The sequence below is a fragment of the Trachurus trachurus genome, assembly GCF_905171665.1.
Source record: "Trachurus trachurus genome assembly, chromosome: 24".
NCBI lineage: Eukaryota > Metazoa > Chordata > Actinopteri > Carangiformes > Carangidae > Trachurus > Trachurus trachurus.
In genome coordinates, this window is record NC_139910.1 from 21,668,836 (window position 1) to 21,685,122 (window position 16,287).

At 41.5% G+C, this 16,287-nt stretch overlaps 1 protein-coding gene across 1 annotated transcript in view; it reads right to left on the reverse strand.

The window, feature by feature from the left end:
• Window positions 1-1,589: 1,589 nt before the first annotated feature.
• The window catches only part of dpf3 (double PHD fingers 3), a 21,713-nt gene continuing 7,015 nt past the window's right edge, over window positions 1,590-16,287 (reverse strand). The window contains exons 2-12 of the mRNA XM_084000528.1: window positions 14,183-14,343; window positions 12,598-12,705; window positions 9,584-9,717; window positions 9,388-9,483; window positions 9,048-9,120; window positions 8,552-8,593; window positions 6,781-6,918; window positions 6,554-6,682; window positions 3,255-3,367; window positions 2,548-2,629; window positions 1,590-2,406 (exon numbers count right to left, since the gene is read on the reverse strand). Coding sequence (XP_083856654.1) covers window positions 2,339-2,406; window positions 2,548-2,629; window positions 3,255-3,367; window positions 6,554-6,682; window positions 6,781-6,918; window positions 8,552-8,593; window positions 9,048-9,120; window positions 9,388-9,483; window positions 9,584-9,717; window positions 12,598-12,705; window positions 14,183-14,343 — 1,144 coding nt within the window. The 3' untranslated portion in view covers window positions 1,590-2,338. The remainder of the gene's footprint in view (window positions 2,407-2,547; window positions 2,630-3,254; window positions 3,368-6,553; window positions 6,683-6,780; window positions 6,919-8,551; window positions 8,594-9,047; window positions 9,121-9,387; window positions 9,484-9,583; window positions 9,718-12,597; window positions 12,706-14,182; window positions 14,344-16,287) is intronic.

A 16,287-nucleotide genomic window follows, 5' to 3' on the forward strand; every position in this document is an offset into this window, starting at 1 on the left:
ATGATTGTCAGTGGAAAAGCAATAACAAATACAAATTCACAATAACACAAATGTAGAATGTTGATATCCTGTCAAGGCTTGCTCACGGTATTTGAGGGGTGATTTATCTTCTTTTTACAGCTTATTCTTAGAGTTTCTTCCTTTTCATGATCAACCTTTAGAGAGCGTTAAGTTAGTGCTGCAAAATTCAGCTTTTTAAAAACATATTTTGCATTGGTGGGATTTAGTTCAGAATTTTACATGACACTAATCACAGAAAAACAGAATATCAAGAATGGATCTGTTCATAACATTATGCATTAAAAACTGCAGAAGTACATAAACTGTGCCAACTTCCAGACAGCACACACCAAATACTGGATATGAATAGACTGTTCAAACAGGTGATGACAGGAGATATGATGATACCCATTACTTTACAGTGGTGGTTCCCAAACTGTGTGGGGTCCTCTGGGGGGCTGCAGAGGGTGAAATATGGAGTGGAAGTAGTAAAGATGAAAAGAGTTTTCACAGCAGATTAATTTCACCTTCCCAACACAAGTGTAAGTAATGAAGCCATTGTTAAGCTGAAATTTTTCCCACGAGAAACAGGTGTCCAATCATAGCACTGAAGTGTGAATGAAAAAAAAAACCCATTGTTAAATCAAAGTCACAGGTTGTAAGAAACTGATTAAACTGTACAAGTTCCTGCTCTACTGCAGGCACAAAGTGGAGTTGTTTTCAGCTCCCAAACTGCAGTAATATATGGGAAATCCCAGTTTAGGACTGGAACAATGAGCCAATGGGAGAACAGATCAGAGTCTGGAAGAACATCATCATCTGTGCAATGCTCACTCCTCTTGTAAATTATAGCTTTAGCCTCGATGTTTTAGCATCAGCTGCATCACTCATGCAACCGCCCGCGTTAAAAGGGTTTAAGTTTTAAATGACTCAGCTCTAAACATCAAAAGATAAACTAGGGGAGGATATTTCTTCTTCAGCCAAATCATAAATCAGCATTAATTAGCAGGCTAACTGCGGCTGATAGTTGTTTCTGCTGAGCTGGAAGTGAGATGCCTGTTTCGGTTTACTTCTGTGTGAAACTGAAGGCCTGTTTCCTCACAAACGACCTGCTGCCATTGTCATTATGAACCATTGTGTGAGAAAGAAAACATGACGGGGTCAGCAACAGTAACTAAGGAGGGGCAGGCGAAGGATAAATGAATAAATTACGTTGCAGTAATTTCTTGAATGGAACCATTGTTCGTGTTCATGTTATAAGTCTACCCGTGTGTTTCCCGCTGTGGTAAGTGAAACTGTCTTCATTTGAACACCACTAAATAATAATGAAATGTGGTTGTTGTTATCAGTTGATAAAAATGCTTGCGTGTGGTGGAGTAAAGGGCCAGTGAGCTTTATAAGGGTGTATGACAGTTAGAGTGTGAGAACCACTGGTTTACAGTACTAATAATTGTCTCCATAACAGTAAAATTGGACCATTATCAAAAATGCATAAATAAATGTTTAAGCCTATAAAGACATGTTAAATAATCGTGTTAAGCATCACACTGAGCACCATGTTATCCCAGTAACTGCGAGGATACAGAAAACAGACGTGGATTAGAAATGTCAACACGCTCTGAAAGGAATGATAGTCAAGGCTGTTTTATTGCCCCATTTCCTCTTAGCATTGGACATAAATTTCACCAAGCTTGACAAATACTGTGAAAAATGACATAACTAATACTGAGCGTGTCCAGATATAAAATAGGAATGTCACTGTAAAGTTTAAACACAGGAGAGGAGTAGAGCTGGAGGGAGACATTTAAACAAACATCAGTCAAGCCCACTCAGGTTCCCCCACTGTAGAGAAACCTCTTCCACATCATACTCCGATTTAAATCAGGGGTGTTTGGTTTGAACATGAACTTCACAATACACGCGTACTGCTCAGTGTCGGGCTTATTCAGTTTTGCTTTGGGTCCTTGCCGTCTGCTGAGTGGTGAGGTAGAGAAGTGACTGAGTGGCAGAGCTGCTGTTGGCTGAGTTATGGTCCAGATTGCATGTTGATGGCATTTGCAGCTGGAGTGTTGCTTGGCTATATGAGAGGTAGAGGAACTCTGCATCTCACGAAGGGAACTGCCCTGAGCCTGCTAATGCACTGGAGGGTGAGTGTGTGTTTGTGTGTGTGTGAGAGAGAGAGAGACAAAGTGTGTTTGAATGTTGTGTGTGTTTAACTCTTTATGAGATAAGGTTTTGTTAATGTGTGGGAATGTCAAACAGTTGTATGTGTATGTACAAATATATATACTATATATATATATGTTGTGTGTATTTGAGAGGAATGTCCAGGATGTGGTTATGCTTCTCCATAGGCTGAGGCCTTGTCCTTTAACAGGTCCAGACACACGTGACAGCTCCAGCTCCCTGTGGAGAGAGAGAAAGAGAAAGAGAGAGGCTGAAATCTTTGTCCTGCTGCCTCTTTTCCATATAAAGCCTTTGCTTTTAGCTTATCCAATCTATAACCCATGTCATATATAGAACTAGGCCTCTAATGGGAGTGTGTACCTTCTGGAGGCTGGGTCATTGGAGGCTTCAGGCAGTACATGTGGTATCCTCTGTCACAGTCATCACAGAACAACAGCTGGTCCTACAACACACAACCAACATCTTTAAATCATGTATGAAACTTTAACTGGGGCACGTTAACTTAACCCCACTGGGAATTTGGAAAGAACACGAGAGACGGCTACATGCTATACGAGACAGTCATTTTTACATACTCATTATACATCTTTGTTGCAATGTCAATGTTTTCTATAAAAGGTCAATATGCTTTTTCTCTGTGAATCAATCTGGTCTTCGTTTGTGAAAGATGGAACTACATAAAAAATAACTTTAATTTATGTGGCTGCCCTCTGGAGTTATGATAATAAATGATAATACAGCTTTTACCAACAAAAAAATATATTATTGAGTCAGTCGCTGAGTTATGATTTTAAATCTGGAATGAAAGTGAAAACATTTTTGAATCATGCATAATTCATCAAGTACATTCAGTATATATATCTGCCTGGCATCTATTCAATGTAATTTATTGCCCATAAAAGGCTGAACACCAGCTGTGGAAAGGTCCCGGCACTGAAAGAAAAACATGTCAGCTCTAATGCAGTTCAAAGCAAACTCAAAAGGAAATAGTAATAATACAAACATGTCATACAGCCCCCCCCCCCCTCCTCCCCTCTTCTATAGTATACAGTGTACAGCAGACATACATCGTTCTCTGAGGTTCCACAGAGGCTGCAGGATTTGCACTCGATGCACTGCCACTGGTACGTCGTCACCGCCTGCATCATGTTGTCAGTGAACTGCAGGCATGTAGGGTGACCTGCAGAGGGACACGCCGGAGATGTGAAGAGGGAAGGAAGGGAAGAGTGGAGAGCAGCCAATGTCAGTACTGTTTTCTTATGTGATCGTTTCACCCACATCTAAACATATTTACATCAGCCGTAAAAAGCTGATTGACATCATCTGCATCTGGATCTGTTTGCTCCAGCCTTTCAGGTACACTGGTGATGCACAGGGCGTTTTTTCACTATCTGAGTTAATAATTTGCTATGTTTTAATCTACATTGTTATTGTTATTTTATTGGTTATTTATTGGTATGTTATTAGTTATTTATTTAAGTTGTTGGATGCAGTGTTTTTTCCCTGGCGGTGAGTTTTAGCATGTACTGCTGAACGAAATTTAGCATCAAAGGCAGTCAGGCCACAAAAGAGTGATTATACTGTATGTCTGGCAAAACAAAAGGCACACAGGCAGTGTGTGCAGGAAAACACAGCCAAGTGTTTTATCATCTTCCTTTAAAAGTACAGCAACATATCAATGATATATGGTATATGATAAATCATTTTCTTGCCTTCAGAACAAACATGTCATAGCTACCGCTGTCGCCTTTTATATCCTCCCCACAGCCTCACAGCGCTGTCAGCATCTTCTTAGCAACACCCTGGTGTCAATGGGGTATCAATGAGCCATGAATGAGCCATAAACAAGGATGAACTGATTTATAGCTAAACAGGGAACGCAGCCAGAAACGTTGAATACGTTCCTTCTGACAGGAGAGTAAAGACAAACATGACCTGAGCAGAATTTAAAGCAGATATGTTAAAGCTGTTGCCTGCCTCCCGAATGAAACAGCGGGATTACAGCTGGGATAGATCAATAGATCAACTGATGGGCCTATCATCTTAAATTGATAGCAGTTATCAGCAGGCATTAGAACAAAAAGGCCTAATTCTAATCAGCATCTAGTGACAAAAGAAAAACTCTAGTCCTTAAAGACAAGAGAGGAGCAATGGAGTGCCGACTGGCTCTTACCTCTCAGCTACCTGTCCTCTTTAGCCAATGCAGTGACTCAAAAGTCCATGTTCATCCCTCCCCCTGCCACATAAGTGACCAGTCATTACATTTACTCCATTTTTCTTTGGTCCACCATGTCTGCTATTTATCGTTTCAGTTGAGTGTTTAATTAGGATGTGGAGGAAGTTTAACCTATGCTCTTGATTATCTGATGCAAGCAAAGTTGAGTGTGAGGAGTTTGGTTTTGTTTCATGAAAATGGACGATAAAAATCGAAGAATTGTAAAAAAAAAGAAGAAAAAAAAAAAAAAAGAAGCTGTATCCATCAGAGACAAAATTGTCAATAAGAGGCTCGTTTGATGTGTAAATAAAAGAGTTCAGAATAATCCAGTGATTTTTCAGGTAGAGATGTCTTCAAGGTGAGCCACTGTGGTCCAGGCTGTGACTTCAGTCTGTTCCCTCAACCAAAAAGTTTCATCAGAAAAGGATTTCCATCGCCTCACGGTCCATCTCGTCAAAGCATCCTGGTATCAGCTGTCAGCCACAGCATCATCATCGTCTGACAACAATATGTCTTCCAGCTCTGCTTCTTCAAAGCCTTGGAACGTGGAGGCCTCGCTGTCTGACGCGCTGCCGAACAATTCTTCGAGAGCACTCATCTTCCTCCCATCCTTCTTCACTCCTCCTCTTCCAGCTACCATGGAAACATCAGGGTCAGAGCAACACAGACAAGGCCACACACTCTGCCAGCTGTTTTAACAAACTCTACCGTAGCAAGAAAACATCTCACTCGCTGAAATGAATACCCCTACTCTCGGTGGAGCTGATTCGAGAAATGTTTTTGCTGAGATATCCAGCAGATGTGGCTTTGGCTAGTGTGGGAGAAAAAAAAAAGGTGGAAAAGAAACAAACAAACAAAAAAAAATGCAGCCCAGTGTGCCATAAGAAAATGCATGAAAACTGAGCAACAGAAGAGTGAAGGCATGTTGTCAAAAGGCAGAAGACCTGATGGACGAGGCTGACATGGAGAAGCATGCAGGATGGAAGCAAGCAGCTGAGCCTATGGATCAATATTTCAAATGGAAAATCAAAGTTTGAGGAGTTGGTTCTACAAGGCTCATTGATAACCCATTGAAAAGACACTGTAGCAACATGACAGCTTGATACACTGCACAACATAAACACCTAGTGAAATCTACATCAACTTTGACCATATGACTTGAATCAGACAGTGTTTTAGAAAACTAAGTAAACTGTATGAAGGCCTAGCTAGACTTTGTAATTATTGTATATTCCAAAATATATTACCCAAAGAAATGATGTGATCATTAATCCACATATATATTTGATGCAGTGTCTTAAAACTGCATCAGATATGCACCATTGTAGCAAAGATAAACATCGCAGGGAAGCGAGAAATACACATGAACAAGACTGTGGATCAAAAGGAAGTAAAGGGAAACAAAAATGAGATGTGTAGTAGACAAATTAAAGCATGAGTCTAGCAGGCAGCTAACATCTGGAAATCAACTTTATTGTGGGAAGAAGTAATTTGACATTTTGTTAAAAGTTAAAAGTAACCTTCCATACAAGAAGTGAGATGACATGTAACTTTAATGTCTGTATGCTAAATATGAAGCCAGGTGAGGCTTATTTTAGCTTAATTTAAAGACTGGGATTAAAGTAAAACAGCTAGCATCTATTTGCGAGTCAAATCATCTTCCTGCCAGCACCTTAAAACTCACTCATTAGCCTATTATATCACTTTCTCATAATTAAGGCTAAACCTCCCATAAACTCGCAACCTGACATTTACATTTGGATTTTTGTACAGATTAGACAAACATAAACAAAGATATAAAATGTTAAATGAGTGAGTTTTGGAAGTACTGGTACATTTAGACAAAGTCAGGCTAGCTGTTGCCTCATTTTCAATCTTTATGTTAAATTAAATATGCTATGCTAACCTGCCGTGCACAGCTATATTGAATATCAGCCCTATCAAGAGAGCAAATAAGAGGATTTCCTAAAAATGTTGAACTATGACTTAAATGAGAGCGCTCCTCTCTTGCTGTACGGTAGATTCCCTCATGAAATTCCTTCAAATCCACTAATTTGACTGGCAGGAAAACAAAGCCACTACTTGAGGTTTAAATGCTGACATCAACAAAGAAGCAGAAGTTTGAAACCGTTGTGGAGGTGGAGGACTCACCAGAGCGCCCACAGTCAGAGCAGGACACCAGCTCCTCAGCCTGGCCCGTCTTCCTGTTGGAGTCCTGGTCTCCCAGGCAGAAGTCACAGTAGTCGTTGGGGATGATGGTGCCATCTGGAGCCTTCTGAGCTGTATGTGGGCAGGAACCAACACAGGAGGAGGTTCACATGAGCTGCCATTTATTTCCTGACAGTCGAAAAACGTCTCAGCTCTGCGCAGCATCTTACGTTTGTGGTTGGTGGAGGTCTGTGGAGGAGACGGAGTCATCTCTGTTTCTTTCTCCTCCTCACCCTCCTCCTCTGCCAGGTGAGTGTGGGTGTAGTGGTAGCTCAGGCCAGGCCGGTTCTTGTAGCGCTTTCCACATACTACAGATCAAACAGCACGCATCCATTACAGATATGTAAAGCTTTGTGAAAGTAGTGGACTCAAGTGTCTTGATCAAAATGAACTATCATCCCTGCCTGAAGAAAAAGTAGTAGACTTTATACAAGATCTCCATTTGAAGGGTAACTTTTCCCCAGCTGTAAATATGTCGTGACTTTAGAGGAAAAATTGAGGTGCATCGCTAAGTACAGTGCCGCGAAAAAGTGATTGCCCCCTTCCTGATTTGCACATTTGTGACACTTAAATGTTCAGGATCATCAAACAAATTTTAATATCAGACACAAAGATAACCCAAGTAAATATAAAATGCAGTTTTTAAATGATGATTTCATTTACTAAGGGAAAATAGCTATCCAAACCTACCTAGGCTCTCACCGTGGCTCACTGGAGTCCCAACGCTTTACAAAAATGCTTTGTAACACTTTCCAGACTGACTTTGTTTTTCCATCTTTTCTTCAATTTCTTTAGATAGCGGCGTGATGTGTTACTTTTTGAGATCTCTCAGCCTATAATTCACATTGTCAGACACCTCCTGCTGAAGTGAGTTCTTGATTCAACTCAGCTTCACCCCCAAAAACAAGGGGGGAAATTACTTTTTCACATAGGGCCAGGTAGGTTTGGATAGCTCTTTTCTCTTAATAAATTAAATTATCATTTAAAAACTGCATTTTATGTTTACTTGGGTTATCTTTGTCTGATATTAACATTTGTTTAATAATCTTAAACATTTAAGTGTGACGAATATATGAAAAAGTAAGAAATCAGGAAGGGGGCAAATACTTTTTCATGGCACTGTATATGATGCAGACAAACATGGAGATAGAGAATGTTAGAAATATTACTAAACTATGACAATGACACTGGTAGGACAGACATGAAGACATGAACAAAAATGAAGAGCACTGGGACCAGGGATCAGTTATGGTGAGGTCTGAAAAGTCTAATGACTTTAGAGCGGCTGGTCATGAGAGGACCCTTTAGTAAGGGTTTAGCTTAACTTAATCCTGCTGTGACACCATCCTTTAATATGCAAATAGCATTTGTATAAAAAGAAATTAAGAAAACGCTAAACTAACTAAAGCTACACTGAGGACTCTTCACAATGAGTACAATAGAGCTGTAGCCATTATAGAAGTTTCTCATTTTCTATCTAGTGCATTATAGAAAAAGCTCTGCAGCTGCTTCCGTCTCCACTTTAGTGAGTGTAATGCAATAAAACAACATCGGAAAGCTAGCCGTCCCTTTATCGATGAACTTGTGTTGCCCCGGACACCCCAACACTTCTACAATGGCTACATCTACCCATCACATTACGGCTACAGAGTGACCTAAGAAACATGCAGCAATAGCTGAGCTGTTGCTAAAGCATCATTTGGTGCATGCCTTGCAATGAGCAAGCATTAAGGCGCATGGAGTAGCGTTAGTGTCATGCATCGTTTGCACTGCAGGTAGGGATGCCTGTACTAGCATGAAGCATTTAAAAGCAGCAGATATCGCCAAAGGATTAGCATTCAGTCAGCCATTCCAACACCAGATGCCCATGAGCAAAAAGGCCAATCATAGAGACAGTTCATGGAGCCCCTAGAAAGACAAGATGGCGACAGGTTCAGATACCTTCTTCAGCCTTTTTTGAGTTATGCTTTTGTTTGTATCTATCTGGAACAGAGAGGACACAAAAGCAAACGATAAAGGAAGGACAGAACAAGACACAAAATGAGGATGAGATTCATCTGTCTGGGGCTCAGTCAGTGTGGCTATCTCTGTCCACATCCCCATGGCAATCCATTCCTGAGGGGGGGGATTTTTGTCCAAGTACGTAAGTGGCATGCTAGTCAGGTCTGGATTAACAGAAAACTCTTTCTTCATGCTGCAGAGGACTGCTCTTAGAGACAGAGGAGGACAGGGCTGCCATTGGAAGATGAGAGAAATGACTTGTCTGGTAGATTTATCTCTGTTTTCCATCAGGAGCAGACATGTAGAGAAAGGTTTCTTGACATAAAAACATCATGAAGAGGCTAACTTACTCTTCTGATGGCCAGAAGAACAAACTACTGATCTGATTATATAATGAAACAGGATGTACAAAGACACAAACGCTCTCGTCTCTTACTGTCACAGACGTAAGGTTTGTCCTGGTCGTCCGTGTTAACAGGTTCTGTCCTCCTGCGACTTGACCCTCGGTTCTAAAAAGAAACGAAACACAAATCTGATGTTTAATCCTCCAATACATAAATATTCCAACACAGATTCAGGGTATGTAAACACTGTCATTTTGAGCATGCTGGCACGATGATGTCATACAGCTAGAAGCACTTCTGTGCCCAAACACAGGCTCACAGTGCTGCTGGTGTGGATGTTATCTCCTGTTATTAACTGGAATTCTGTTATTGCTCTCTTTTTTTAACTCCACACACACATATAAAATCTGTGTTTTTCTTTTTGACACTCACTTTGCCTCTGTTTCTGTTCTTTCTCTTCGGAGTATCCAGTTCAAAGTCGTCCTCATCAGCGAAACCGTCCCCATTTTCTTCTGCCTCCAGTACTCTCTACCCGCAGACAGGGACGTTAGGCTCATGTCTACCACAACACAACACTGAGAACACTTCACATGTTGTCTGATACGCCACAAACAGGAACATGAATTACCTGTATTTCCAGCAGTGTCTCTTCGTCTTTCGTGATGTTGTTTTTTTTCTCCAGCAGACTGTCCCCCCTCAGGAGGGCCTCCAAGGCTGTGGCCTCCCCCGGGGGCACCTCGCGCTTGGGGGCGAGCTCGGCTTCTGAAAAGGACGTGGTGGAGGAAAATAAGACCAGTAATTGAGGTGGCAGTGTGTGTGTGTGTGTGTGCATTCAGATTTCCTGGTACTTGGTTTCTAATAGTTTTCTAACCATATTAAACTCAAAACTTTTATATGTCACTGAGGAGATCCATATGAGACCTAATGTAATATACGACCTGGAATGTTGTTACATATATGAAACCATTTATTATCACATGTACACATTCTCTAGATAGATGAATGAATAGAAAGTTTATATATTACTGTATATGTGTATATATTATATGTATATTTTTACATGAGGTATAATGTGCAACCACTTATGTTAATGTTATGTTAAAATAACAACAACAAAAACAACAACTTATAGACATACATGAAAAGATTGTATATGTTTATATATGTTTTTCTTATGAATTTCTCACCTATCTTACACATTTGGATATGGACCCACACGGAAAGAACCTATAGGTTTTAATATAGGTTTTAATATATGTGACATATATAAAATTGGCCGTTTTCATATATACGCATAGCTATATATATATGGTGCATATAGGCCTATGCAGCAGTATATATATGTGTATATATGAAAACGGCCAATTTTATGTATGTCACATACTATATTCAAACCTATATGTTCTTTTCGTGTGGGGATGTATATTTACACAACTTATGTCTACGATATAATCATATGTACATACCATAAACCTACATACTAGTGTGAGGGAGACATACAGTATCTGTCAATATAAGAAAATTATTCTAGTTTCTCACAGGTCTTTTACAGTGTGTATGGTGTTTTTTTATTTTATATACTTTATGTATTTCATAAATGGAAATTCAATGTATGTGCAATTTGCATGGGCATCTACAAGCCACTGGAGTAAGCTTTATGCCATTAGATTCTTTAAAGAAAGCTTAGTTTTGATGTAAGAGAATGGTGGAACTGTAATGAGGGTAGTTTCAGTAACCGTGAGCAGGCTGCCAGACTCACCATCTGCAAAAAATATCTATATCAGGTACATAATAATAATAAAAAATTACAAGGCAAAAATAATAATAATAACAAAAAAAAACACTGCTTGTTCGTTGAAATTACATCAGACTCTCTCTTCTCCCCTCTTCCAATCTGCTTTATCTTCCTTCCTTTCCCTCTTTTCATTTCCGTAGAGTTGAACTTGCTGCAGCTTTGACTCTCTGTCCTCGTCTTTGAAGTATAATACCAGGATAAATTCAGAATGAAAGTGGGGATGTGATAAGAGAGGCAGCGAGCGAGCCAGGCTACTGAGGCTGGAAGGCCCTCTTATTGAATCCAGAGCTGCCGTACCACTCTCTCCATCGTCCTTCTCTATACAGTCTTTGCCTCCTCCCTCACCTCCTCTTCTATTCTTAATCCCTCTTTCCTTTACTTTCCTCTTTCCCATTTTTCTTTTCACCCTCATCCATCCTCTTTCCACTTTATAACCCACTCTCCTCTCCTTTGACTCTTTGGGGTAAACAGGGAGAGATTAAGTGGAGCTGAATGTTCTGCTCTGCCAGGAAAAAAAAAAACAGACAAAGCAGCCTCCACTCAGCCACACATGAACATTCATACATTCATAATTAAATCATATTCATCTGAATTCTCTTTTAAGCGAAATGCTGATACACTAGCACCATCCTAGTGTAATAAAACCTATAAACAGCCTGCAGTGTCATCCATCCACTCTCATCAGATTAAACAAAGTGTTTACATGGGGGGAAGCAAAATGGCTGCTGAGGCACAGCCCCTGACGTTAGTTGTGACAAAGCAAAACTAAAAGATTCTTAACAGATTCCACAAAAACAAAGGGATTCAATTCTGCTTTCAAACTCTGTCAAAGTAACCTTGCATCTGCACACACACACACACACATAGACAAACCTCTCTGCTCAGGAAGCATTAAATAAACATAAAGCATTTTCAAAAGCCCCGGAGAGGAGCACTCACATTCCTCTGTCGTGTTATGATAGATATCTGGACCAAACTGCAGAACTGGATCTCAGGAAAACTAAAGTGCAGACTTCTACTCTTTCACCCTCAGCTACAAAGCTCTATAGAGCTGCAGCTGCTCTTTCTTTACGTGCTTTGGTTGGTTGCAGCTCTGGAGAGTTTCTTCGCTCTTTTTTTTTTTTCTTTCTACTGAAAATGATTCTGTCCTCTGCTTAAAGCTGAATGGTTCTTGGTAGAAAGCTCCGGAGTATTATATTGCGTCTGGAAGACAGCGAGGGGGAAACAATGGTGGCAAAGCAGAAACAAAGACCTGCCTTTATGTCTCCCCCCTTATCAGGTTCCTGGGCCATTCCTTCACTAAAATCCCCTAAAACACACACGGATATGCATGCATGTATGCACACACACACACACACACACACACACAGAAAAAAAAGCACGCACTTCCACCTCATAAGACTCACTTACATTCTAATGCCTCATGGACAAATGATTATAGAGGCCCGGTTAGGGTGCTTCTGTGCTGTAACAGAGAGCAAGAGTCATGTGTGGGGGTGTTTGTGCACTTATGTATGCGTGTGTGTGTGCGCGTGTACGTCTCCTGCCAGAGAACAGTGAGAGGAGGCATTGATTCAGGGGAGAGAATGAACCTGGAGACCTGGCGAGAGCGACGGGCTAACCAGAGCCAGATGGTCAGATAGTGAGCGTTAAGGCCACTCAGCTGCAGATCTGTGCAGCTCCACCAGAGCACAACATGACATAATGTACATGTTTGTGTCAGTGAAGGTAGTACGGACACAAAAAATGAGAGGACGCATGGTCGGTGCTGCTGTGGCAACGGCTTTGCACTATGTGTTTATGTCAGTATGCTGCTGGGCCAGAGCGTGTGCGTGTGTTTGTCTTACCTAGTCGAAGCTCACACAGGCGGAGCTGGGGATCCAGGGGAGGGTGGAGTCGCCTCTTCTTTCTCCAGCAGCGTGCAGGGTAGGTGTACATCTGTCCTGCAGCCTGGCCTGGATGCACACACACACACACACACACACACACACACACACACACACACACACACACACACACACACACACACACACATAGCATATGCACATGCAGACACACAGGCACACAGGAAGAATTTTAACAACCATTGGCGAGCTTAACATTTTAACATAACTTGCATTGAGACCCCTCCACACACACACACAGTGGACTAGTCATGTGCTTGATAGTTAATATGTCCTGATTTCAGTGCTTAACCTAATATCCAGTAGATTATCAGACTTAATGCTGATCATACTAATGTACAGAAGGGTTATATTTAGTTTTGCTCCAATTAACTCTGACCTGCAAAGGCAAAGTGCAGTATCTCAGTATCAAAAGTGTGGCATAATCTTTTCAATCTGGTAGAATTTGATATTGGTACTGCTAAAATTTCCAGAGTTATTGGGCTTTTTATTTTGCTGTCCATCCAAAAAAGCACTGTGAAACCAAGGCAAAGTGCAGTATCTGCAGCTAATACCAAGCCAAAGTGTAGTATCTGCACCAAAACCAAGGCAAAAGTGCAGTATCTGCCATAAAACTGTCAAAATTGGTCACAAAATATGCCATAATACGGTCAAAATTGGTCAGAAAGACAAACTACAAAATAAATTTAATTCAGTCCACCTTTATCTAATCAATTATAGACATGGTAGTTATTCATAATTTGATGCTTAAACCTGACAATGAAAAACACAAAAAGCTGTTTTTCTCAGTTCGGCATTTTTACAGAAACTGCACTTTGCCTTTGTAGGGCAGAAGTGTTTCGTGATAATAATTTTACCTTGTCACTTTTTCAGAAAAGCCCTACTTTATTTGAATATTTGCTATCTGCCCCACTCCATTAACTTAGTAGAGGTTTTTTTTTTTTTTAATCCATGTGTGTGTGTGTAGAGAGAGAGAGAGAAAGCAGAGGGGGAGGGATAAACCCAGAATAAATGCATATAATGTGAGTTAGGTCTGCCACAAAGTATAGGGTGTGGCCTCAAGGGCTTTGCATACAAGATGGAGAGCAGGCTATTTGTGTCCAGCTCTTAGTGAGGAGCAGATTGTTCCCTCTGGCTGTACAGGCGACCCAGATGTGAAGAATGCATGCGGACTATACGCGCCTCAGGATAAACCAGCAAGTAGCAGTAGTATTAAATGTCTGGATAAATATAAAGGAGAGGCTGGTTTGCTTTGTTGTTAAATTAATATCTATGTGCTCATTCATTTGCTTGCTTGAGTGTATAAGTGTATAGGTAATGGAAGAAGGTTATCCTGGCTCTGTGTATCTCTTTCTGGCAGCTCCTCTAAAACTCACTGATTCACATCACAAGTCAGATTTTGCACTGACCTCCCTGGTGCCCACAGTGGTTGTTTGTAGTAATAACAGTGACAAGACACAAGGAATTTACTAGGAACAGTCACACAACATGAAAGCCGGAGTGTTTACCATCCTGCAGTGTTTCTCACCTGGCTGGCGGTGGCGCTTTTCCATCCAGATGTAGCAGTTGTTCTGCGCCACGCCGGTCTGTGAGTCCAGGAAGGGCATGCGCACACTGCGCTCGGCACAGAGGCGAGCGTTGTAGCTGCGACAGTGTTCGATGGCCTCCTGGTAGAACTGGTCACCCAGCCTGGACACACACACACAAAGAGACACGCAAGGAGAGGAATATTAAGGGTAATCACTTGTGATGCATTTAATGTATCAGACTCGTGCTCATTTACAACAACCGCCCCATTCATCCAACATCTGAAGCAGACTGAAGCACCATTACTTTGTGGAAGGCATGTTCCCCACAGCCAGCAGAGCTCTTATTTTTGCTGTTGATCTAAGCTGCTTCCATCTCCGCTCTGAGTTGCTCCTGCTGCTGAGGTCCTATCAGCTGAATGTTAACATTTTTGTGAATAGTTAAAGGGATAGTTCAACATTTTAGCAAATTCACCTATTGCCATAATCCCTGTAGTTTTAAGAGAATGAGGAGGTGAATGTGCAGGTCACAACTTGTCCACTAGAGCATTTTGGAGTTGTTGGATTGTATATTTAGTTTCACGAGATAAATGCTAAAGTACCATTCAGCTCGCGTCTCTGCCCCGCCGTTCTAAAAACAGCTTGCACCGACAATTAAAGGTAATGAACCTACTCCTAAAACTATAGGGATTATGGCAATAGGCAAATTTGCCAAAATGTTGAACCATCCCTTTAATGGTGATAACATGTGCTGGGCGGCTGATATGGCCTGCAAATCAAGTATGAATGGACCTGTCCAGTCCTGGTTGAAGACACACCCAGCCTTCTCTCCACAGTTTGACTGAGCGTGTTGTGTAAATTCTGGATTTGGTGCAAACATCAGATGCAGCGTGATCGTGATGACAGCTGAGCTGCAGGGGAACGCCCAGTCAGGTAGGGAACAATAAGGGCAGCGAGGAGCACACAAACAGAAAAAAAAAACATGATGAACTATAAGAGGAAGGGGAAATGTTTTGATCCTGTCAAACTGACAGATGAGCTGCAGGGACTGGATCGAAGTCCACACAACGGCTGAGCTACACACAGGTGTACACACGCGCGCGCGAACACACACACACACACACACACACTATCGACCAACCTGAGGGTATGAATCAGGATGTGAGCCATCAATAACCCACCACAGTATCAATCTAAAGGCGAGATTTCTGCCCTTTGAAACAGGCTGAATAAACTGAGATGAACTCGCTTTTTCCAGAGATAAAAATCCACCTTGAGCAGGTTCTTCGTTTAATTACAGAGCTGAAATCCAGAGGGGAGGACAGAGGATAGAGCTAATAGGGAGGGACTCATCTTTAGTAGCACACACTGCCCAGATTCAAAAGCAGTGTACTGAACTAGTTGACCATCCTTGAAATGAACACAGATAACTTTAATTTTGTTATTCGTATTGAAAGAAAAGGACAAAATGAAAAAAAAAAGAAAAACCGCAGTTTGTCCCTCTCCTCTCTCTTTTTTTCTACCATCTCACATGTATATTTCTTTGCATATACTCCATTCCATTTCGTTCCAGTTCATCCCCATTATTTCCAACTCATACATATCGACGCTCATGCACACACACAGACCAACACATACACATGCTCAGTTGCTCACAGACACGCACATGCACCCTAACCCTTTATGTAATTAGGTTGTTTTTTGGTCTTCATATGTTTCTGTTGTTTTCCACTTGTCTTATAGACATCACATAATAAAAAAGAAAAATAGAAAAAGACAAAATGGAGGTCTCAGTATTGTGGCTCTGAGTGGAGTGAGTCTTCAGCCTCCTGCTCTCGGGGGTATACCCAGGATCTCGTCTGTCTCCATGAGCGTCCGAGCAGAGATGGAGCTCTGTGGATTCTCTGCACAGATATGTAAAGAATGCCAAGCTGGACAAAGAGCAGCTCTCTGGTCACACTGGAACTCACAAAGATGTGCAGTGTTTGGAAGAGGTGGGAGAGGAGGGTGGATGGGGGAGGGAGGGAGCTAGGGGGGGAGGGTGAGAGCCGGGCAGCGTGAGGAGCAACAGCGAGGGTTCTGCATGTAAAGAAGGAGAAGGGGAGAA